At 38.9% G+C, this 23,587-nt stretch overlaps 1 protein-coding gene across 5 annotated transcripts; it reads right to left on the reverse strand.

The window, feature by feature from the left end:
* Positions 1–345: 345 nt before the first annotated feature.
* Positions 346–23,586, reverse strand: CCDC159 (coiled-coil domain containing 159). Of its 5 annotated transcripts, none has more exons than XR_015747899.1 (12): positions 23,493–23,586; positions 15,705–15,797; positions 14,585–14,612; positions 13,727–13,803; positions 13,554–13,635; positions 12,881–13,052; positions 12,520–12,587; positions 11,216–11,292; positions 8,577–8,665; positions 7,951–8,030; positions 6,533–6,628; positions 346–6,098 (listed from the first exon to the last, which is right to left on the reverse strand). XR_015747899.1 is itself a non-coding variant. In XM_087957076.1 (12 exons), the coding sequence occupies exons 1-11, from the start codon at positions 23,517–23,519 to the stop codon at positions 6,542–6,544; spliced, it is 939 nt and encodes a 312-aa protein (XP_087813202.1). In that variant the 5' UTR covers positions 23,520–23,586; the 3' UTR covers positions 346–6,098; positions 6,533–6,541. The 5 variants fall into 5 exon arrangements, 4 of the variants coding, with proteins under 4 accessions (XP_087813202.1, XP_026535406.2, XP_087813203.1 ...); XM_087957076.1 differs by having other exon boundaries at positions 6,533–6,699; positions 13,727–13,791; XM_026679621.2 differs by having other exon boundaries at positions 6,533–6,699.
* Between the last annotated feature and the right edge of the window lies 1 nt (position 23,587).

Consider the following 23,587-nt stretch of genomic DNA (forward strand, 5'->3'; position numbering starts at 1 on the left):
AAAAGCCATCCTTTACATCTGGGAAGAGCAAGTGATGGTCCCTGAGCCCTCTTTTTGTGGTCCTCAAAACCCTTTGAACCTCCCTCGAAGGGAAAACTCTTGAATACTGCAAGCACAAGCCCTAAAATAGCAAAAATAATAGCAGAATTATATACCATCCCAGTGTTTGTAGCACTCTCTGAGCAGTTTAGTTAGTATATTGCCCCCAACAATCTGGGTCCAACCTTCAAGCATAATTCAGTTTGAAACTCAGAAAGTTTCCTGCACTGCCCATCTGAGGCATCCTGTTTACTCTGCAGCCTCCCAGTCCCCGCCCCCCCCCCCCATGAAAAATGTGGCCTTGGTTACCAAACCATTGTGCACTTATTTGCTCAGCTTACTTTAATTATACTGGCTGTCAGATGGTCTACCATCATCCAGGCATTTTACCCCATGACAAAGCAAGCGATAAAACAATGGCAGCCAAGTGCCCTCTGTCCATGAAATGTGGTGGCGAAATCACTTTCAGCAACCAAGTCAAGACTGAGGGATGGAAGGGGTCAGAGTTTTCTCTCCCCAAATCACATACAGCCCTTGCCTGGCCCCTGTGCCTGCCTTGGCACAGCTGTTGGTAGCTTTACAGCTGCCACTGCCTTTCTCTATGGGCAATGGTGAAAGGGACAGACAGAAGACACAAAAGAAAAGTGAAGGGTTCACAAGGTATGGACCTCTGAATAGATATGGCATAAGGACTGGGTTTTTCCTTGACCTCAGACTTAACTTCTAGCCACTGACAGGGAATCATTCTGAAGAAACTCAAATTAAGTGGAACAGTTTGGGTACTATCTACTGGTTGTCCCAGGTTCACATTTAGAGCACACGAGACAAGGAGTACAACTCAGCCATGCCTCAGGGCCTATCAACTTTTCAAGCCTTCTTTTCTTTTCTCCAGCCCCTCAGCCTTGTCATCCTCCTCTTTAGCTTCTTTCCTCTTGAGCTTCCCCTGCTTCAACCAACCAATGGTTTCATCTGCCAAAGTTCAATAGTACCCACTCCAGAGATGGGCTCAGACCCCTCACAGGTCAAGCCAGGCATCTCAAGGAAGCAATCAGCTGATGTCAGAGGAGGTGAGAGAGAAGGAAGGTGGTATCTTTCCTGGCTTCTTAGCCACAAAGCAAATGCATGTATGGTTTGAACATCATCTATGGCAGCACCTCTTAAATAGAAAAGGAAAAGGCACCTACAAAGGATGCCAATTCCCCCTGCCCCCAATTTGCCTTGGGAAATGTTCAGTAGACAGCTGCTGCTGCAGAACCTCCTGGACTTTATCAACACTGATACTGGACCTAGAAGACATGCAGGGAGAGAAGGACACGGCTTTTCATAAGATAATTTAATTACAGACAGCAGAGAAGCCTTTAGAACGAAGAACACCAGCAACTGCTAGACATTTGTTTCGACATATGAGCAGTCCATCCAAGGTACTACTCTTCCATCTCTTTCTCCGGCTTGTGTAGCTTATGCGAAAGTCAACTCATTTTTCAGCAGAGGAAACAATTGATCGTTATTATTGTAATCAAACAATCTGGCCTCAACTGCCTTTTTGGGTTGAATTGGGGGTAAAAACTACGTATGAATACAAATAAAAAATAAGGATCAGTCTTTCCTACCCCAAGAAATAAACAATTCAGAGTTGATAGCTGAAACATTTCATTAAGACAACTGCCAGAATTTACACCAAGTCTTTCCAGGAATGCATGACAATATTTTAATAACAATCCAAGCATGGTGGATCCATAGTTCTTCAAAGATGTTCAAAATATATTTTAGCAATGCATTAACATATTTCAAACTTACCTTCCCTCATCAAAGAAAGATAATTCAACCAATGCAAGAGCATAAACAAAGCATTTGAATTATTGTAGCTTCAGTTATTGCATCTTCGTCATAGAAAGATAATCACCAACCCTTTTGCACATCTTTTGAGGTATCTAATAAACTTCAAGAATAATTCTCATGAGCTATTCTCATTTTCAGAAAGCCGGTTGGTGCAGTGGTTGTGGCATCAGGCTAGAATCCAGGGAATCCCTGCTTTAGGCACAAAGCCAGCTAAGTGACCTTGGAGCAGCCACACTTTCTCAGCCCTGGGAAGAAGGCAACAGCAAACCACTTCAGAAAAAAAACTTGCCACAAAAATTGCAGGGACTTGTCCAGGCAATTGCTAGGAGTAAATAATAAAAACTGACTCAAAGGATGCTCCCCTCAAAATCTTTTTAATTATTAAGAATTTTAACATTTAAAAAAAACTGAGAATGAGAGCAAGGTCTATGCATAAAAGCATAATTCAGTAACATTCCTTGGACATAATCAAGGTTAGGAAGCCTGCTCCTCCAAAAAGCCACATCACCACCACAAATCAGTAAACTGTATATTGATAGCCATTCGGGATCAGTGTAGCTACATACCCCACTTGCATAAAGAGTACCCTGTAAAACAAACTAATATAGATTGTGTTGAAAGGGTTTAGCCTTCCTCTTTACTAATGGGTCTTTTTCTAATCTGATGCTTTTCAAAAATTCCCAATTAGAATTGAAGCCACACTTCTTGTTAACAATGAATATTCCAGTGAAACAAATTGTGTTTTCAAGCACAGGTCTCAATTTTGAAGTATTTTACATTTTAAAAAAATGTTTTGAAAGACTTATCATTCCAACTGGTGCAGTTCAGTGTTCAAATATTTAAAAATTTCTCATTCCATTTTATCATTTAAAAAAAAATCTTCAAAATTGGAATAAAGTTATTATATTAAACATATTAGATATTGTTTTGGAGAAGTTAGGAAAAACAAATTGTGTCTTTTGAAAAATGATATTTCATCTTATCTTCCAATTCCATCCTAATGTATTTTGCTGAATAACTAGAACTTGAGAAAAAGTTCGTAGTATATATTCTGCAAATAAAAGAAATACTGGTAGTCCTCGACTTACAACAGTTTGTTTAGTGACCATTCGGTCACAGCAGCACTGAAAAGTGACCTATGGCCATTTTTCATAGTTACGACCTTTGCAGCATCCCCATGGTCATGTGATCAGAATTCAGACTCTTGGCAACTGGTTCATACTTATGGCAGTTGCAGTGTCCCAGGGTCATGTGATCAACGTTTGTGACCTTCTGACAAGCAAAGTCAATGGGGAAGCCAGGTTCACTTAACAACCAGGTTACTAACTTATCAACTGCAGTGATTTACTTAACAATTGTGGCAAGATAGGTCATAAAATGGGGCAAACTTAACAAATGTCTCACTTAATGACAGAAATTTTGGGTTGAATTGTGATCGTAAGTTGAGGACTACCTGTAGAGTTTCTCTCTTTATTCCTTCAATTTGTAAACTAATATGAAGTGCTAATACTAAGGTTTCTAAACAAATGCTTCAAACTGAAATGGCAGACAACATTAAAGCTATGGCAAAGGAAAACGAAAAATTGTTGTTTTAATATTAAAATATTAAGAATTCATAGAAAGATTCTTTTAAAAAAATCAGGCAGCGTGGGAGATTCCTTTTTAAAAATTACATTATCAAATATCACAATTGAAACTTCCATTTACATGGGGAAATTCAATATCCAGATCCGTGGATATAAAAAGAAAATTTACTATAAATCTACAGTCCGATTACTATGTGCCAAATATTTTTACTTCCCAAGGATACTATAAAAAACAGATAATATAAATAATTGATGCCATCAGCAAGTATTATTGCAAGCACAATTGGCAGAAGAAAGCTCAGGACCATATTGGTTGGAAACATGCGAAAGAAGCCTTCATCCTGCAGTGGATAGACAATGGCTAAGATGATGACGATGACAATGATTCACAAAACCTGTATATCAAGGTAAGGGTAAAGTGATACATATACAGCATCATGTAGTCCAGTTAAAGCCAGGAGAGATTACAGTATGCCCTTCATAGAGTAAGAGCTATTTTGCAATAATTTGCTACACTACTGCAAACATGAAAAGATTTGTTGCCAAAATAAATTGTCCATTGTCTAAATCCATATTTCAGTTTTTATATAAGAGTTGCATGGAAGACAGTACATTATTGGCACTGGAACTGATGATGTACCTAGTTTGGGTAATGAAACGTTCGAAAGAAAATAAGCAAGCTCAGAGAGCACAAAGGACTCCTCATTTCAAACATTACAAATATTCTCCTGTATCAGTATAATGCGTTCCAAAATTGAGATTCTTGTATACTTTCAAAGGAGTTAATGCGAAATTATTTACAATAGTATAGCTTATTGTATTTTTACTTTTAGCAGTTAGGAACTACTGGAAGTAGGATCTTCCTAATTAATTTAACAGTCCAAAAATGGTGTACTAAAGTATGGTCTTCTTGAAAAACATTATGGGTAAAATTAAAATCCTTCACAGAGGGATTATCTGTAAAAGTTATATGTAATCTGTAAAACTTATATATAATTAATAAGAATAATAGTAGTAATAATTATGAATCTTGTAAATTATGGAAGCTATGAATTTTAATTTAATTTAAATAAAACACTTCTTAAAAGATTTGTCATTTTAAAAGTTTTCTTCCAAATTTTCAATTTCTCCTTAAAGAACCTCCTATAAAATATAATCTTGTCCATTTACTTGGTGATGGTTATATCCTCCTCCTAAGGGGGGAATCATTGATGTTCTATTTTTCATCTCTATTCTGTTGTTGCTGTGTATCTAAAAAGATTAAAGCAGGAATATCCAAAAGCCACTCTTTGTCCATGCTAATTTCCTACAGTATTGTTTGTCCTGGAAAGTTCTGGGTCATTTGATATCATGATAAATTATGAAAATGCCTTTTCTGCCTTCTTTATATTGTTTTTGCCAGATAATTGCTGTTCATGCTGACCTTTAATAAAAAACTTTAAAAACAAGCTTTTTATTAGCTGAATTAAGTGGCAGGTTTGTTTTTTCTGATCTGTAGATGGGACTGTACTGGGTGCCAAAGAAACAGGAATTGATTCCCAGTAATTTTCCAACACTACGGACCAGGAAAGTAGTAGAAAAGTAATGTCTCTATAATCAAGGGAAGGAAAAAGTCAATCCTTGGCCTTGTGTCCTGAATGTGGGCATCAAAGACCATGAGTTTGGAGATGGCAGCAGTGGAATTAGTGAGTGAGGGACAGTGGTGGGATTCAAAATTTTTTTACTACCGGTTCTGTGGGTGTGGCTTAGTGGAGGTGGCAGGGGAAGGATACTGTAAAATCCCCATTCCCTCCCCACCCCACTAATCTGCTTTCCAGCTCCGTTCTCCTGTGCAGGGCAACAAAAGAAGACCCAGCCAATCAGCTGGGATTCAAGAGGCAGAGAATAGATGGGGCGGGGCCAGTCAGAGGTGGTATTCTGAACTACTCAAAATTTCCACTACTGGTTCTCCAAAACTGGTCAGAACCTGTCATTACCACCTGGTCATTACCACCTCTGGTGAGGGAGTGGGCATTTTCCAACATGGAAGGACCAGTCTAAAGAAGCCTTCCAAGACCAAAGTCATCTGATGCAGGATACCTCATGATACTGGCAAAGAATTATTTTATTTCAAATTTCTAGTCTTAGAATATAAAATTTAGAAATGACAGAATGGATTGCTAAATCTATATTATGCAGGATTACTTGATTATTAGTAGTTTTGTTTCTTTTTCTGGGGCTTTAGTGAGCTGCTTGATCATTCAGGCCTAAAATTTACGACTTGCCTGAAGCGACACTGTATTTAATAGATAAATGCAGAGCAGAGGTAAGCCACAGATGAGGAGCTGCAATTATAGGTTATTGGCTAGTCATTGTTATTGGCTTGGTTTTTATTTCCATCCCTTTGGTATCTCTAGGTGAAACCAGGAAAGTTTCTGGTCTGAAAACATGAAGATCCACTGCCAGTTATTTCAAGTAGGTAATACTAATCTAGATAGATCAATGGTCCGATTTACTCTAAGGCAGTTTTCTATCACAGTGATGACCAAACCAAGTCTCTTCCAAGCAGTTTGATTTAATTTCATCTGCATTGTTAAAAATTCAGCTCCAAAGATGTCCCAGCTTCTTTCTAGGATCTTGACTCTCCTTCCATACCTAAGAAAGAAACCATTAGTTTGCCTGGTATACAGGTAGATGTACGAATGGGAGGGGGTTTGTTTGCTTCTCTACTGGAGATAGGCAGTTTGCAAACCAAATGAACGTTTTGCTCCATTGTTGTCGTCTCCAGGAATAGCTACACAAAATTCAGGAGCAAAATGAAGACATTTGGCAATGTTACCATTTCTTTCAACTGCTAGCATGCATATTACTATTTACTTTTACCCCACCCTTCCCAAACTCCAAAATGTCTTGCTCCTTCTACTAACCGTGTCATGTCTTTTCTGTGTCTTTTAACCCAGAAAGGGCGAAAAAGGGCAAGTCTACTCTAAAAGAACATTTCCTGTGGTCTTATACATAATTTATGCTGGGAATTTCAGGGTAGCCATGCTCTCGAATGCAAGGAGCAAGAGAAAAAAAGGGGAACTCACCTTGCCATTCTAGGAACTGTGCTCTGAGCTACTGCGGCGATGCTGATGGAGAGCAGAGTCAGAGGGACTGGAACTAGGTGAGTTAGATTTTCGATGCTGATAGAGGACAAAGTCAGAGAAATTGGAATCAACCAAATTAGTTTTTCGCTGTTGTCGGCTCCCTTGATCTGTAAAAAGTTCCCAGAGAGAGCTTTCTGGAGGAGTTGAGCCATCTTATCCTTTATTTATTTATCCTAAGTTGCCTCCTGCTTTCAGAAAGGTCCTGTGAGGAGGCAGATAAATTAGGAAACAGAGTTTCCCATTTTGTCCCACTGTGCTCTGCTGAGACCAAGCAAGTCTTGCCACCGATCTGTGATTCTGCCATGGGCTGTTAGAATAATTTGGAAGAAAAGGGAAAGAGCCACAGCCTAGATCACAGTCTGATAAATGAAGTCTGAGTCCAAAGCAGTGATTGGAATGGAGGAAATGTCTCAGAAGAGACCCCCCCCTCTAATTCTCTGGAAAGTAAAGGCAGGGGAAAGGGGGAGAACCTTCAGACTTACAAAATTCTGTTGCTATAACCTTACAAAAAAGAGTATTAGTACTCAGAGTATTAGTTTCCTGCCTGGACTATCTTGAAGGGCTGATTGACAGCCTTCAAGACTCCTTTCCTTTCTCTCGCATCTTTTCGGCTGCCATAGTAATGTGGGGAAGGTGAAATAATTGGATTTTGTGGGGGTGGGAAATGTGCTGGAGGTTTTAGAGAATGAACTGTATAACTTGGGGAAAACTTTATTGTTTATGCTTACTTGCTTGCTTACTGCGCAACCGCAGCTCTTTATCGAACTAGGCCAAGGTCAATGGCCAGATGTCTGCATCACCACCTGAAGACGCCCCACATGACATTATACACATCTTCGATTGGATGGACCGTTTGAACTATTGTGGGTGGGAACGTTGCCATCACTTTATACATGTATTTTTCACACATAAATCCTCAGATCTAGAATTCTTTTGATGCTACCACTTGATTTCCAGTAAAAGTTTCTTTTCTCTATAACAATGGAGTCTAAGAGTGTCTTTCTTGGATTCTGAATGGAGCATCATCTGACACTGACAGATTCACCACAGAGGAATATTTAAGATAAATAATGTATATTAGTTTTTCCCTGGTAGGTACCCTAACACAGCCCAAATCTGTACTCCAAATAACTCCAGAAGTGATAAAATTGGGCTGCCTATAATTTCATTATTTGGGACTTTGATGCTTGTAGTTAAACATCACCTGGACTAAAAGTTTGAGAAAACACACTGAAGATTATTCTGAACCCTGAAGGATGGTGCCTCCTTGAAACAGGCCTAGTCTGGGTTTTCCATGTGTGCCTAAGATCCATTCCTGTATGCTTCTATTCAGAGGTGGAGTAACTAGGCCTACTCACCTTTCATTCTTGAAGAATTCCTCTTCTCACTCCATGTGCTGTTGTTCATAATGGAGTTGCGTAAAGTGTTGACAGCTGACCTGTATCAGAAGAAAGTCTTATGATTCCCTTCGCTACCGAAATAAAGTGACAGGAACAATATTTCCTTATATCCTTTGATAATATTGAAAGTTAATTATGCAGGATGAAAGTGTAGCTCTGAAAACCTCACTTGGTTTCACCCTCATCTCATTTTACAATCTCGTCCTCGGAGATCCAAAACAAGTACTTTGTAACATAGGAGCAATTATACAGATTTATTTTTTCTTTATTTATAATGGATTCAAACATGCTATCCTTTTATTTCCAGAGATAATAGATTGGTGTGAAATACAAGCATTTCCTTAGACTCAAATTTGAGTCTACTATATCTACTTATAGGAAAGATGTGGCACAGCTTTATAAGATTGACCTTCCTGGTGCAGAAAATTCAAGCCCCAAAGATTCCTACTCCAACATCCCATAAAATGAAAGAAGGTGCCTGATACCTTAGTCCACTGAAGGGAAAGATGTCAAATTCAAAAAATTCCTTCTGCTATCTGAGACAGGAAGAAAGCCAACAAGAACTCCCAAGGAGCTGGTCTTACCAGATTTCATTCAGCTCTTCAGTCCCTGGTTTATGATCTTTCTCTTCTAGGGCATCATCCGAGATTTTGCCCCTCAGTTGGGTCAGGAACTAGAGAAATATCAAATGTCAAATAAATACATTGGGATGCAAAACAGCCTATGTTGTATATCCAGGAGGTAGCTCTCTTCTACAAAGTTATGGATGAATTGTTGAAATAACACCTATATCAGCCCAAATCCAAGGCTTGGGTACACAAACTACACAAGACCATGCAACAGGAGATAGAGAGTTGTGTAATCAGCCCTGCAATGTTGAGCTTAGAATCACTAAAAATACTTTTCTGCTCTTCAACTCACTTCCAATGAAGCAGGTCTCTTTGTCCAAATCCAACCTCCATTAAAGTGTTGCCACTGTCTTACTTTCAAAAAAGATTTGCTACAGTAGCTAGATGGATGGAACAACTTGCCAGAGCCAACTCACCACAGCCAATTTGCTGTGCCCACCTTGCCACAAGACAATTCGCGGTGGGACAAGAGTTACTATCAAAAATAGTGGAATAGAATCATTAAAGAAAGGATCCAAAGGAGGAATCAAATAAAATGTGAATGACAAAAATTAAAATATTTTAAAATTATTTTAAATAATTGAATTGAATTGTTGAATTGTTCTGCAGTGATATGTCCTGCAGTGACTTGGCCACGGTGAGTTGACTGTGGCGAGTTGTCCCATTCTGTTAAAATGAAGTACAGAAAGTGACAAGACATGCTTTAGTTTAACAATTATAATTGTAATTAAATATAGTAATAAAGTATATTATAGTATATTTAATTACATTAGCTGATGGTTTCTGAACTTCTTAAGATCATATAATTAAGGTTTAATCCTGCTCATCTTAAGAGCATTAGAAAACCCTGCTGAAATAGAGGAAGATACCACCTACATCAGAAGCTATTTTCCACATGTTCCTAAGAAATCCACTGGTAGGGTATAAAGAAACTTCTCAATTTCCTTCATGGTGCAATTTAAAACCCACATAGCCAGGCTATCTGTGAGACTGCCTCTCCCTAAGGATATCTATCTATTATGCCCAATCAGATAGGGCATAGTTCCTTCCCTTCCCCTAAATATTGCCATGTTATGGGATCTAGGAAGCATGACTTTTCCTTATCAAACCCTGTCCTCAGAAACACCCTTCCCTTTGAAGCATAGCAGGCCTCTTACCCTCCTAGCTTCCTGAAAAGCATTAAAGGTCTGACTTTTCAACAAGCAGTGGTACACATTTCAATAAGAGGATTTAGTGAGAATCTTGGAAATTTTAAGTTTGGCACCAAGTACTTAACAATTATATTGTTAAAAATTAAACAGATACATTATATTGCTTTATTATTGATATTGTTTTAATTTGTCAGATCTGACCTTCAGCGTCTATGCTTTGCTGGCATTCTGTTATAAATTGTTAGGAGGGGCGGAGGGCACAATGGCATGTAAAGGATAAAGATAAGAGGGAAGAGGGGTGACAAGGCTTGACGGAAACCAGAGGTATGAGAACTGGCATATTCCAGTCTTCAAGGAAACCTAGCCTGGGAAAAGAATGTGAAATGTGAAACTCCACCTGGTGGCGTCAAACATCCAAGCTGTTCTCAAAACATCTATGCTGTTGGATAGTGATGGACTGGTCAAGCGGGGTGGGGGGGGGGGGGGGGGGCAGGGAGAAGGGGAAAATGTAATGTTTTATGCAGGAATCTCAGATCTAAGCTTTCTTTCGATGCAAACACCTAACCTTAGTAAAAGAACCTGTAGTTTCAACCAATGGAGTCGAGGGTCTTTCTTTCCTAGTGACCTGGGCTGGGCAGGCCTGACATAATTGTTGGTTGGGAGCTGCCTGGAGTTTGATATGGGTGGCTATAGAAATGTTTTAAATAAACATTTTTAAAAAAATATTTATTGTGCCTTTGAGTCTGCTTTTGACTCCTGACAACTGCTTAGACTAGTCCCTGCAATTTTCTCAGCAAGATTTCAAAAACATTTTGCCATTGGCCTGTTTTCTGGGGCTGAGAGAAGGTAATGGGGCCATGGTCACCTGACTGGTTTTGTGTTCAGGGCAAAACTAGAACGTATATTCTCCCACTTTCTAGCTGGTGCCAGAAAATGGGAGACTGTGTCCCCTACTACACCAAACTGACTCTCTGGTTCCCCCCAATACCTTCCCCATGTTAGAAATCCTGGATACTTGATTATTTTATGTACATGTGAATGCCATTCTTCCTCTTTTAGACAGGTTCTTTTTTTTTCCTTGTCTTGTTTTTATATCATTACCTCACTTGTGCCCATCTTTTCCCTGGCTGCTTGCCTTCACAACGACTGACTAGAACTCAGGAGGTGAATTCTCCTTCTGTGTCTTGTTTCTAATGTTTCCGATAAATCACATCTTATTGTGGAGCAAAAGTCAGGATAAAAATTTCCTAAAATATATATTCTGTCAGACAACCACCTTATGGCAAATGAGTGAGAGAGATTTATGTTACAGTGCAATGAGCTGAGTATTTTAACGGATAAGAGTATGCACAATTTAATAATGGCTCCTAGAAAAAAATGCTAACATACAGCTCTTCTCATAAGGATTCCAACTCAAGAATGAAATTGAGTGGAGGAACTTACCTTGGTGCACTTCATTTGATTCTCTTGCATTTTCTTAACGCTGACAAGGTTTCTAGTGATATCGACCTCCTGGTCCTCTAAGATAAGAACCAAGAACACCCAATCAGGATTACTCCCATCATCATCATCTTTTAAACTCTCTCTTCTAACTTCTGTGAAGCACCAGGCATACATGGCTTCCTTTTAGCCTCTGGCTCTGCTGCAAACATTTCCTTTAAGACCTTGCCTTCAGTGGAAAATACTCACATCCTCCTTAGCAGAAAAATGAGCAAGAACAATATCAAAAGGGCATATTTACCACCAAAAAGGAGAACAGAGGGGACTGTATCTGACACTTAACATATGTGGAGTCCTTGGTGTTTCCTGAGCAGTTGTTTGCTTGCAGATGTTTCATTACCCAACTAGATAACATCATCAGTGTACTGATGCACTGATCATCAATGCACTGATGAGGTGAGCTATTCAGATATTGATAAGATGATAGGAAGTATATTGCAATTACTTTTATTTTGGCAGAACATCAGCTGAATTATTGGATGACTCCATAAGTTACTGCTAGTTAGTTGTAGGGAAATAACCAAATAGTCTTTTTTATATATCATATGAGCAAACAAGGCTAAGATACCTATTAAATTAAAACAGAAAATACTGCAGCATGAAATTAAATAGCATTAAAATACTGTATAAGAAAAATCTTCCTAATTAATAAAAGCAATTCAGCCATAAAGCCAGCTGCTTTGGAAGGCTACAGAAGCTTCCTTCTCAAAGATAGAAAATTCCTAGGGTATATGTTAGTGAACAACCTTTTCAGCAGGAGGAAGAAGAGTTGGGCTAAATACTGACAATAGCATACAGAACTTGCCCAGCCCTAGTCGAGTGCGGAGACACCCCCACTTTCTCTGTGCTTCAATGAGGGTTAACTAAGGTGATCAAGATAGAAACTCAGGAGGCTAATCTTGACCTGACTCAAAAACTGATCAAGTTTGAACTTGCTTAGCATTTCAGTTGAAGTTTTCCAGGTAAGTTCAGAGCTCTAGCTTAGACTGGGCATCTGGAATCCTGACATCTTCAGTAGTTCTTCCATTTGAAGGAGACATTGTCTTTTTACAAAGGAAATTGAATTTGTCTCCAAATTGACTGGATTAAGTCTATTGCAGAGAAAAATTCAGAAAATTTGGAGAGCCATGACAATACTGAATGTATGATAAATGGGCAAATACTGGTAGAGAAGAATCTACTACATGTTGGAAGTGAATATGAACAAAATATTGCAAGAAAATAACACTAGTATGGTAGCTACTTACTCAGTTTTTGATGGATGCGCCGCAGTTCACCCTGAACTGATTCCAACTCTTCCCAAAGGAATTTTTTGCTACCAGGGGAAGAAAAAACAGGATAGGAAGTTTTACAATGCAGTCCTGGAAATTCAAATCCTAAGATGATTTATTATTAAGTAAAAACATAAAAATTCACTATTATCTAGCCTTTGACAATATAAACATCTACACCAGTTTATTACCCAAGACTTCTTCAGTCACAAGACCAGTGGAAAGAGAATTATAGTAAAGATTGCAGAGATCCAGCCTATCTTAGCCATTTTTCTAGCTATCCAAAATCCACAAGACAGAGCTCGTTTCTTTTTCTGCCCACTGAGCTTTCTCCTACCTCTCAAGGACATCTTGAGATAGACTCTCCATTGAACTTTGTTTCTGGACCATGGAACTCTGAAGCCCTTCTACCTCTTTGGACATGGTTTTCCAAAGCTCTTGGATTTTTTTCTGTATTAGCTCATCAAACATCTCTCCACGGGACAAGTGGGCAGCAAATTTTACTTCCTCTGGAAGGATGGAAGATATGATATGTTCTTCAGTAATGGAGAGATATGGATGATATTCTGCATTCTTCATTTACCAGTTCTAATTCTATGAAGATGCTCCAGTACAATTCTTGAAATGGCACTCAAAACGGACCTGGGATTCTAAGATTTAACACCCTTAAAATTCTTCCAGACTGAGCTACACTGAAGATGTTAGAAAATGTTTTCAATTCCCTCAAATTCTGATTCTGCAAGCTGCTTAGGGGTGGGGATTATATGACCTATCAGTCTTGCGTCTGCTATGTTTTCATAACCAGAAGAATCAGAAATTCATAAGAAACCAAGGTCTCTGTGGAATTTTGCATTCAGAAATTCCTAAAAGATTAATACTCCAGAGACCCTCTTTCCCTGAAAAATTTAAATGCAGGGAGAAGGGATCCATTAAATGCTTTAAAGCAGGATGTAACCTGATACGATGGAACTTGCAAATCCACAAAACAGAATAGTATTCATATTTCTCACCTTCCAGTGCATTGATCCTACCCTGCTGATAGCTGCTCTCTTGCTCTAACAAAGTAATTGAGTGGCTCAGTGCTTGAAAAGCCTGGAAAGAAAATTTGGCACAAATGGGGTTCACATCAATAGTGATACCAAGATGACAATATCTTCGGGTTTATGCCAGCTATGGTACATACCTCTGTTTGGGCATGAAGCTGAGCTTTGATAAGCTCCACATCATTTTTCAGTGCCAACTGGGACTCTGGAATTGAAGCTACAAGAGAGACAATTATTCACATAAAAAGAAAGAAAAGAAAAGAAACAATAGGAGAGGGACTGTAGGCACGTTGGTGCTCTTATGCACGCCCCCTACAGACCTCTTAGGAAAGGGGTGAGGTCAATAGTAGGCAGTCTAAGGTTAAAGTTTTTGGGGTTTGGGAAAAAAAACCACAGTCAGGTAGAGTATTCCAGACATTGACCACTCTGTTGCTGAAGTCGTATTTTCTGCAATCAAGTTTGGTGCGATTAACCTTGAGTTTGTATGTATTGTTTGCTCTTGTGTTGTTATGGTTGAAGCTGAAGTATTCATTGACTGGTAGGACATTGCAATGTATGATTTTATATACTATACTTAGATTGGACCGAAGGCGTCGTAGTTGTAGGTTTTCTAGGTCTAGAATTTCAAGTCTGATGGCATAAGGTATTCTGCAACGAGTAGAGGAGTAGAGAACTCTTCTTGTGAAATATTTCTGGACTTTCTCAACTGTGTTAATATCAGATACGTAATGTATGTGTACAGTATTTTTGCATTCAGGTTAAAGGGACCAGAAAAATAAGAGGAGAAGAAAGAATGAGAGAGGTAGGAAAAGAGCAGGAAAGAAACTCATTTTAAGGAAAAAGTCCAATATCTGCCTCCCCGCCCCATTTACTTCATGACTACTCAGAGGAGATATGTTTGACCCAACATGTTACCTCCCTTTCAATTATAATATAAGTATTTTAAATAAATAAATTGGTAGATTTAGCAAAAGCTCAAAAAGGACCATGTCTCTTACCTTGTGGCTCCAACCCAGCCAACTCCACCTAGAAAAGAAAACTCACATCACTCAGTTCCAAATAAAGCAACCAGCTCTCCAAAGGTGAGGACTCTTATGGCATATGCTGCTTACTTTCAACAAAACCCCTTCTCATAAAATGTAAGGCTGTGTTCCTTGACCCATACTTCTTTCATTCATACCTTTTTGGGAATATTACTTCTTGTTGTTTTTTACTAAAATCGGTATTCATTGCTCTGCCTGAAAAAGAATTGGATCATCCTCTGTCAGAATTTCAGAAGTCAGAGGGTAAAAAACCAGGAGGAGTCTGGGAACACCTTTTTTGACTAACAAATTCTATCAAATGGTATAAACTTTCATGAGCTGCAGCTCAATTCTCAGCTGCATAGAGTGCTACCGGTATTTCTCAACCTTTACAACTTTAAGATATGTGGATTTCAATTCCCAGAATTCCCAGGCCATCACAGTCCCCAACAAGTTACCCATTAGATTAGAATTGCCTTTGCATGCTCTTCTTCTAATATGCTACATGCCATCATCTGATAGCAATCAGGAGTGATATTCAGCAGGTTCTGACCAGTTCTGGAGAACCGGTAGCAGAAATTTTGAGTAGTTCGGAGAACCGGCAAATACCACTTCTGACTGGAGATTTTACAGTATTCTTCCCCTGCCACACCCACCGAGCCATGCCCACAGAACCGGTAATAAAAAATTTTTGAATCCCACTACTGATAGCAACGCCCATTTGGATTCTACACAGAAGAAAATTTGCATTTGCATTTTGACTCTATCATTAGCATACTTCTTAAGCTCATGCATGCACTTATTTTGGGCTGTAATAAGAGTAATCTGAATTTAAAATGGTTTCAAATCAGGATCCAGGATATTTAAGCCTCCACCTCAACCCACTGTAACCCACAAGATAAACAATTAAAACCATTTTGATTTCAAGAGCATAAGTGAGGCTGTACACTCAGAGGCCTGATCATAGGTATGTATGGTTAGTTGACAATTTGGCAGGCTTTATGTTGAAGGAGTCAGTGTTTACCCCTAATGTCTCTTGAGCAAAACACAAACACTATTTCCTTGCTACATCCTTGTGGTCCAACAAGATACCTACTGCTGATGTAGGGCTGCTTGCCCGAGCTAAGCACCAGTTAGGAGAGTTGATGTGATTCTGTTCACCCTTGGCAAATGTCATTGTAGTTGATCTCTAAGACAGAGAAACAAGATACCTTAATTTAGAAGCAGAAGCAAATATATGAGAGCAACCAACAATCTGGTTCAGGAAACTGAGGTTTGAAAATGGGAGTCTAGCCTTCTTCCAAATCCTTTATTTTGGAAGACCAGCACAAGGTTCTTGTTCCTTTCAAAGAGACAATAGCCTCAGATCAGAAGGGAAACTTGGCTAGGAAGCTTGAGAAATCTTGAGTTTGAGGTTCTATTCTTTTGCTTGTTTCAATTATTTCTTTTAACTTCCTTTACAAGCCTATTTCTGATTATCATCTTTTCTACTCTTGGGCTGCTAAGTTTAGACTGCTTACAGGTTGGATTGCTTACTAGATTCAGCTCCATTTTTGTGCTTGCAGCAGCTGTGCTGCATTGCTTTCAGAGGATGATCTCTGAGATTAACAGAAGGAGGGGAGATGATCAGCCCTTCCTCTCACCAAGAAGTGTGGGACATTATCCACCTATTCTGCATATATAAAGATAACCAAAGCAACTCATCTGAAGCTAGTTTCTGTTTCCTAAAGTTGGGAAATAATATTCCAAAAGCCATATTCCTGTAGCCAGGGGTGGCGTTAGATATGGGCTAGATTGAAGAGGCAGGACAACGGGGAGAGGGAAAAGATCTCTTTATTCTGCTCCGAGTAAAAGACTGCCACCAGGTGTGCCTGCTGTTCTTTTTACAGGCTGCTGTCCACAACTTTACCCACTGACGGCTGTTCATTTTCCCGCCTGGAAAATGAACCAGTGGGGGAAGTCTGACATCACTGACTTTTCCCCATTGAATATCTAATAGGTGAGATGCTACTGGTTTGGCCCGGTTCTATAAAACTGGTAGCTGCGAACAGCAGCTGACACCAAACTGGTTCAGTGTTTGGCCCACCCGCCTGCCCAGGCTCTAGGCGAGTGGTGGGTAATCTTTTTGGGCTCCTGTACCAAAAATTGCAAGCGTGCCAGCACGCCCGCACTCACATGTCAGGGCACCCACACTCACGTGCCAGCACCCAAAATGCAATGCGTATCCCCTCCTCACATCCCCTGCACATGTGCTCACAATCCCCCACCCCCATCTCCTTACCTGCACTGTGCCTCACAGCTGATATTTCAGCTGGTTTGAGGCCTTTTTTGGCCTCCCAGAGGCTTGGAAAAAGCCTCTGCAAGGCTTCTCAGACTGAATTATAGGCCCGTTTCATCACTTCTGGTATTACAGGAAGTGACGAAATGGCCTATAATTCAGTCTGAGAAGCCTTGCAGAGGCTTTTTCCAAGCCTCTGGGAGGCCAAAAAGGCCTTAAACCAACTGGAAAAATATCAGCTTTGAGGCGTGCACATGCCTGCAGCTCGCATGCCAGTGTGCCATAGGTTCGCCATCACGGCTCTAGGCTGTCCTTTATTCCCTGCTTTTCCCTCCTCAGCTGCTTTACGTGACACAGCTGAGGTTGAAAAAGCAGGAAAAAAGAGAATTTTCAAATGCTTGTGCACCCGCATGCAGCGCTTGTCAGTTGTCCAGGCAGCACAGCTGATGATTTCTTGCAAACGCTGCATACACATGTTGTTGTATTCACAGAACTGACTGCATTCCGCACTCAGGTCCGCAGTTCTGGCGGGAGCGCCGATCGCTCCCATTGGCTGATGCCGTTTGACAGCTGGCTATAAAAGGAGCTGTCAAACGGCATCAGCTGTTGTCGCCAGCTGATCTGCCTAGTTAGCTTCGGCAGCTGTGGCAACCCTTTATTCACTGAATAAAGCTTTCTGAACGAACGCTCTGTATCTGCCTCGTATCTCCGCCGCTCTACAACACATGTGTTATGATAGTCTGCAGTTCGGAGAACTGGCAAATTGCTCCACTGGCTCGTCCCGCCTCTCACCGCCTACTTACTCCTTACCTGGAATGCGAGCCATCCAACTTGCCTGGTTGGGTAAATTGCTATTTTTCCTCCCCCCCTCCAACCATCAGCTGTTCTGCTCTTCCAAGAGATTTAGATTAGCTAGAAAGCAGGAAATCCTTGGATTTCTTGCTTTCTAGCTAATCTAAAAGCAGAGCCGAACCTTCCTTAGGACTGAAGCTTCTACTTTTCAGTGCAGACTCAGGTAGCCAATTGCAGATAGATACATCTCTAAGTGAATCTGTGATTCTGTGAGCAACTCAATCTGCCTGCCTGCTTTGCCTGCTTTTGGGTAAAAGTTGCTCTTTTTTAATAAAAAATCAATATTTACATCAATATTTATAATATTTACATACAAGCCATGCCCACCCAGTCACATGACCAAGCCATGCCCAGTCAGCAGGCCATGCCCACCCAGTCACATGACCACCAAGCCACACCCACAAATTAGGCCACACCCACAGAACCGGTTGTTAAGAAATTTGAATCCCACCCCTGCTTATAGCCATCAAAGTTGCACTATGTGTGTTTCTAAGTTTTAGTTTACACACACACATACACACGCAAATCTAAAAGTTAGGAACACACATAGTGTAATTTTGATGGCTACAGGAATGTGTAATGTTTCCCACCACATAATTGTTGTTCCCAGTTAGTAGCTTCCATTGTGCATAATTTCAAAAGTGACAGTCTTTCTGTCTCGGTCTTTGGCCTTAGCAAAAATCATTACAAGAAAAAAAAATGGTGGTTTAAGACATCCTGAATCACTTCCTGACTATGGTAGAAACAATCAGGCCACACTGTAAATGCCCATTAGTCCCTGTAGACTTTAGAGGAATAATTATGTAGGGCACAATACTTTTATTTCACTTTTAAAAACTTTTTAAACCTTGTTGAACTTAAACATGTATTATTCAGTTCCATATTGCATTTTCCTATTAATTTTCTCTGGATTTAACTACTCTTGGAAAGGCATACAGAATTGAATGGACCCTCTGAGATCATATATATAATTTTTATTAGAGAAAATTTAACATAATAAAAACAAATTTTGAAATAAAAAGTAAAAAATAATGTGAAAAAGTGCAAAGAAAAAAATGGAAAATAAGGAAAGAAAAGAAAAGGTTATCAAGAAACAGCTTCTGATCTTACATTTATATTTACCCTCTCTCTAAGGTTACAAAATAATTTCCTTCTTTCCGTAGTCTACGCTTTCTAGTCATCAAACCCATAAATCACTACTAGTTCATGCTTTCTTTTCAGCAAAAAGTCTGTAAGATGCTTCCAGTCACTAATAAATATAATTATTGCCCTTTCTCTAATCAGACAAGTAAATGTTGCTATCTCTGTTAATTCTGTTATCTTCATCAATCATTCCTCCATTGTGGGTATTTCAGAACCTTTCTGAAATACCTTTCAGAGTGCATATAGCACAATAATCTCACAGCAGTTATCATACTGTTTATAAAAACACTCTTCCATAATTCTTTTCTGTTTATCTATTAGTCCCAAAAGCAAAGTTATGCATGCTAATATTTAAAATTCTTTGTATCATTGTGTGTATATGAACTCAGAATTTTCTAGCTATTTTACAAGTCCACCAAACATGATAAAATGACCTTTTATGTTTGATCCTTATCATATACTTTCACCTGTTCTTTTTCCATTTCTAATTTCAACAAGTTTATATGTTTCAGCAATTACATCTTCATTATTTGTACATAATTCAATTTCAAATTTGCTCTTGTGCTATTCAATTCCAAATGTCCTCTTAAATATTTATATTAATATACCTTAAATATTTTTCTTAACTGTGTCTATGAAAACCACTGAAAGTTAAATCCAGTCAACTGATCTATTGATTTCATCTTATATTCTCCATGTTCTTGTTCTACAGTAATAGCTCCCTATATGCTAACTATCCTTCTTTGCTGGCTATTCCTTTTATATAAAATGCTGAGACCCATAAAGGCATTTTTGCCACCGTCTGGGTTTATTCCATGTTCTCAATATGGCACTTCTAATATAGTGATTTTAAAATCTATATTAACCTTAACTTTATCACACCATAGAAAATTGTGCCATCCAAATCTCAGGTCATGCTCCTCCACCTCTAAAATTATCTTATTTCTCAGCAGCGCCCACTCTTTTAATCGAACTAAGCAGCAGACTGCAAAATACACTTTCTAACCAAGCAGTTCCAATTCTCCTTGTTTCTTTGTATCTTAGCACATTTTATATTTAACTTGTCTTATTCCCTTGCCCTAGATACTGTATATTTTTTTTGCTTTTGCTTAAACGGTCAAACCAGGTATCAATTATTTTTATCACAGGAATTCCTTGCAACAATGACAATGGTCATTTTTTTCTATCTTAGTATGTCCTTCTTAATGGTCTTAATGTAATTGTTGCAATCTTATAGGTCTTAATGTAATTGTTCTGAAATAATATGTAATTCATGTTAATCATACTAAATACCAAGTATTTTACTTTTTTCTAAATATTAAAACAGTATTTTTGCTCCTCCACCTTCATGTTAACTTCTCTCATTAATTTTAAATCAATCAATGCACCAAAATCCTATACTTTTTCTGTGTTTCCATTTCTTCCAAATAATTTTTCAAAATTATCACCAAATATCAGCGAACATCTTTAATTTATATATTCCACTTTTCATCCCCACTGCAGCAATCTGGTTTTATGTGTCCATTCAATTCAACTAAGATGAATAATAACAATGGCATCCGTGTCTTGTCCTTTTCTATATCTCACAAGGTTGTTAATTTCTCTATTTACAATTATCTCAATTTACAATTGCCTTTTGTGAATTATAAATCAATTTTATCCATTTAATCAAATTCACTCTCGAGATTATACCTTAGAATTCTAGCATCCATCCAAGGGTATGAGGCAGGTGTTACCAAGTTCCTCACTCATCATTCCAAAACTGAAATCTAACAACACAGTATGGGAGTATCCAAGTGGTTTTGCGAGAGGACCAGTGAGAGCAATCAACCAATGGAGCAGCTTGCCTTCAGAAATTGTGGGAGCTTCATCACTGGAAGCTTTCAAGAAGAGACTGGACAGCCACTTGTCAGAAATGATATAGGGTCTCCTGCTTGGGAGACAAGTTGGACTAGATGACCTATAAGGTCCCTTCCAACTCTGTTAATCTGTATCTAATTGAGAGTATTCAAAATCTTAGGAATTGTCTTGTATGAATGCAGCCTGTGCTTTAGCTTGGTGAGCAATAAAGAGTGCAGTGAATTTTAAATGACAGTGTTTTTCCTCAGCTCCCCAAACTAAGAAGAAACCACAACTGGCCTTAAAACCACAACTGGCCTTAAATGCAAGCTAATGCAAGAAGCCTTGTAAATAAAATACCTGAATTTCTCCTCTTACTAAATACGGCTAAATTCAACATTATATTTGTTTGTGAAACATGGCTCAACGCATCTTTCCCTGACTCCATTACCACAGTAAGAGACTATCATGTTTACCGATCAGATTGTGAAATCTGTAGAGGAGGTGGTCTTGCTATCTTCTATAAAAAGTCCCTACATCTAAAAAACATCCAAGTTACCCAGGAGTTTGCTCTTCCTGAGACCATCATCTGTGAACTATTCTTAAATATCACATTTTGATTCTTACTATGTTACAGAGCCCCTGATTATGACATCGAACATGCAAACAAGCTAAATACACTACTGACATGGGCAGCATCCTGCCCACACGCTTTTATCTTTCTTGGTGACTTCAATCTACTTCATATTAATTGGACCCTTAACAAATGTACAACTGAACCCACACATGCAACCTTCTACAATGCAGTAACAAATCTGGGACTAGAACAACTAGTAACCAACAACACTAGACTTAACAACTGCCTCGATCTCATCTTCTGCAATATTTTGAATTCAATTTACGGAATACAAATTAAAGAACCCTTTTCCAACAGTGACCACAATGTGATTGACTTTTGTCTCAAAATATGTCCACACAAAAATCATCACAACGATGGAATCCCCAATTATAACTTCAAAAAAGGCAACTATGATCTTATAAACAATGATCTCTCATCCCTTCATTGGCAATTCTATTCTCTGGATGCAATATTGTAGAAGACCATTACAACCTATTTTTACTTGAAGTCAAAAGAGTCATCAAACTATATGTACCATTAACAACTCCCAAAACCAGAAAAAAACAAATTACCCATAACAATAAGGAAGCTTCAATCCAAAAAGAAATCACTTTGGCGGAATAACAAATCTGGTCACGTTGCCAACTTCAAAAACCGATACAAAAATTTATGCCACCAGATAAAAACTGAATGCACCAATTATCACATTAAACGAGAAGAAAACCTTCTACGCACCAATTCCTCCCGCAATTTTGTAAACAACAAACTAAAAGACTCAAGGTCCATCTCACCCCTGAAAGGACCTAATGGTAAAGACTGAAACGACGACACTATTAAAGCCAGCCTCTTTAACATATTCTTTGGCTCAGTATTTGTAAACAGCAATGGATCATGCCCAGTATTTCCTAGTCGAACCACGGACAACTACAATGATCTAATACATATCGATTTTACAGAAGACAATGTTGAAAAAGCACTACGCAATCTAAAACCATCTCTATCTATTGGACTGGACGGAATATGTGCCTATTTCTTAAAAAAGCTATCCACTGCCATAGCTGAACCTCTAAGCATAATCTTTGAAAAATCTTTCAGGACCAGCTCCTTGCCAAACCTATGGTCACAAGCCAGGGTCATCCCCATCTTCAAAAAGGAAGACCCCAGTCTAGTTGAAAATTACAGACCAATCTCTTTATGCTGCATCACCTGTAAAGTCATGGAATCAATTATTAACCAATCCATCATCCTTCACTTAGAAACAAACAACCTACTCTCTAATAAACAATTTGGTTTCAGGAAAAAACTATCACGTAATCTGCAACTATTACACTGCAAAAACATATGGACTACACAATCCGATCTAAGCATAGTATATAAAATCATACATTACCATGTCCTAACTGTCAATGAATACTTCAGCTTCAACCATAACAACACAAGAGTAAACAATAGATACAAACTCAAGGTTTATCGCACCAAACTTGATTGCAGGAAATACGACTTCAGCAACAGACTGGTCAATGTCTGGAATACTCTACCTGACTCTGTGGTTTCTTCCCCAAACCCTAAAAACTTTAACCTTAGACTGTCTACTATTGACCTCACCCCTTTCCTAAGAGGTCTGTAGGGGGCGTGCATAAGTGCACCAATGTGCCTTTCAGCCCTGTCCTATTGTTTCTTTTATTTTTATTTTTTATTTTTTTTATATGTATTCATGTATTCATAACTATGTTTTTACTTGTACCTATTATTTTGTAAGCAATTGACAAAAATAAATAAATAAATTAAATAAATAAATAAATAAATAAATAAATAAATAAATAAATAAATAAATAAAAAAGTGGGGGGACAGGCAGCAATAGGGTAACCATACATCTACTAGACGTATGTTTTAGAGTTAGACTAAGTTCGCAGTTTCTTGCTGGGGACGGCCTGTCATTCAGCATTCCCTTTTGTGCACTGATCCAGGATCAGCACTTCAGGCTTTCTAGGCAGGAAAGAAGTAACAGGAAGGCTGCGGTGCTTAAAGGAGGTGTGAAGAAAGATCTGCACCTCTGGAGCAGGGGGAGAAAAGGGCTTTGGGGCACCCCTTCCAGCCCATCCTGAATTCCTGCCCTTGGGATCTGCCCTACACCACCCCGCGACTCCTTTACCGTTGTGACCATTTTCCCGTCCATCATCCAGCTCTGTAGGTCTCCTGGCCCAAACCAGAAAGCGGTTAAGAGGGTTTAAGCAGCGTTTCAATGTT

Source organism: Notechis scutatus, chromosome 2, assembly GCF_049901735.1.
Source record: "Notechis scutatus isolate UNSWTSFEM ecotype Mainland chromosome 2, rNotScu1.2, whole genome shotgun sequence".
In the NCBI taxonomy this organism is placed as follows: Eukaryota; Metazoa; Chordata; class Lepidosauria; order Squamata; family Elapidae; genus Notechis; species Notechis scutatus.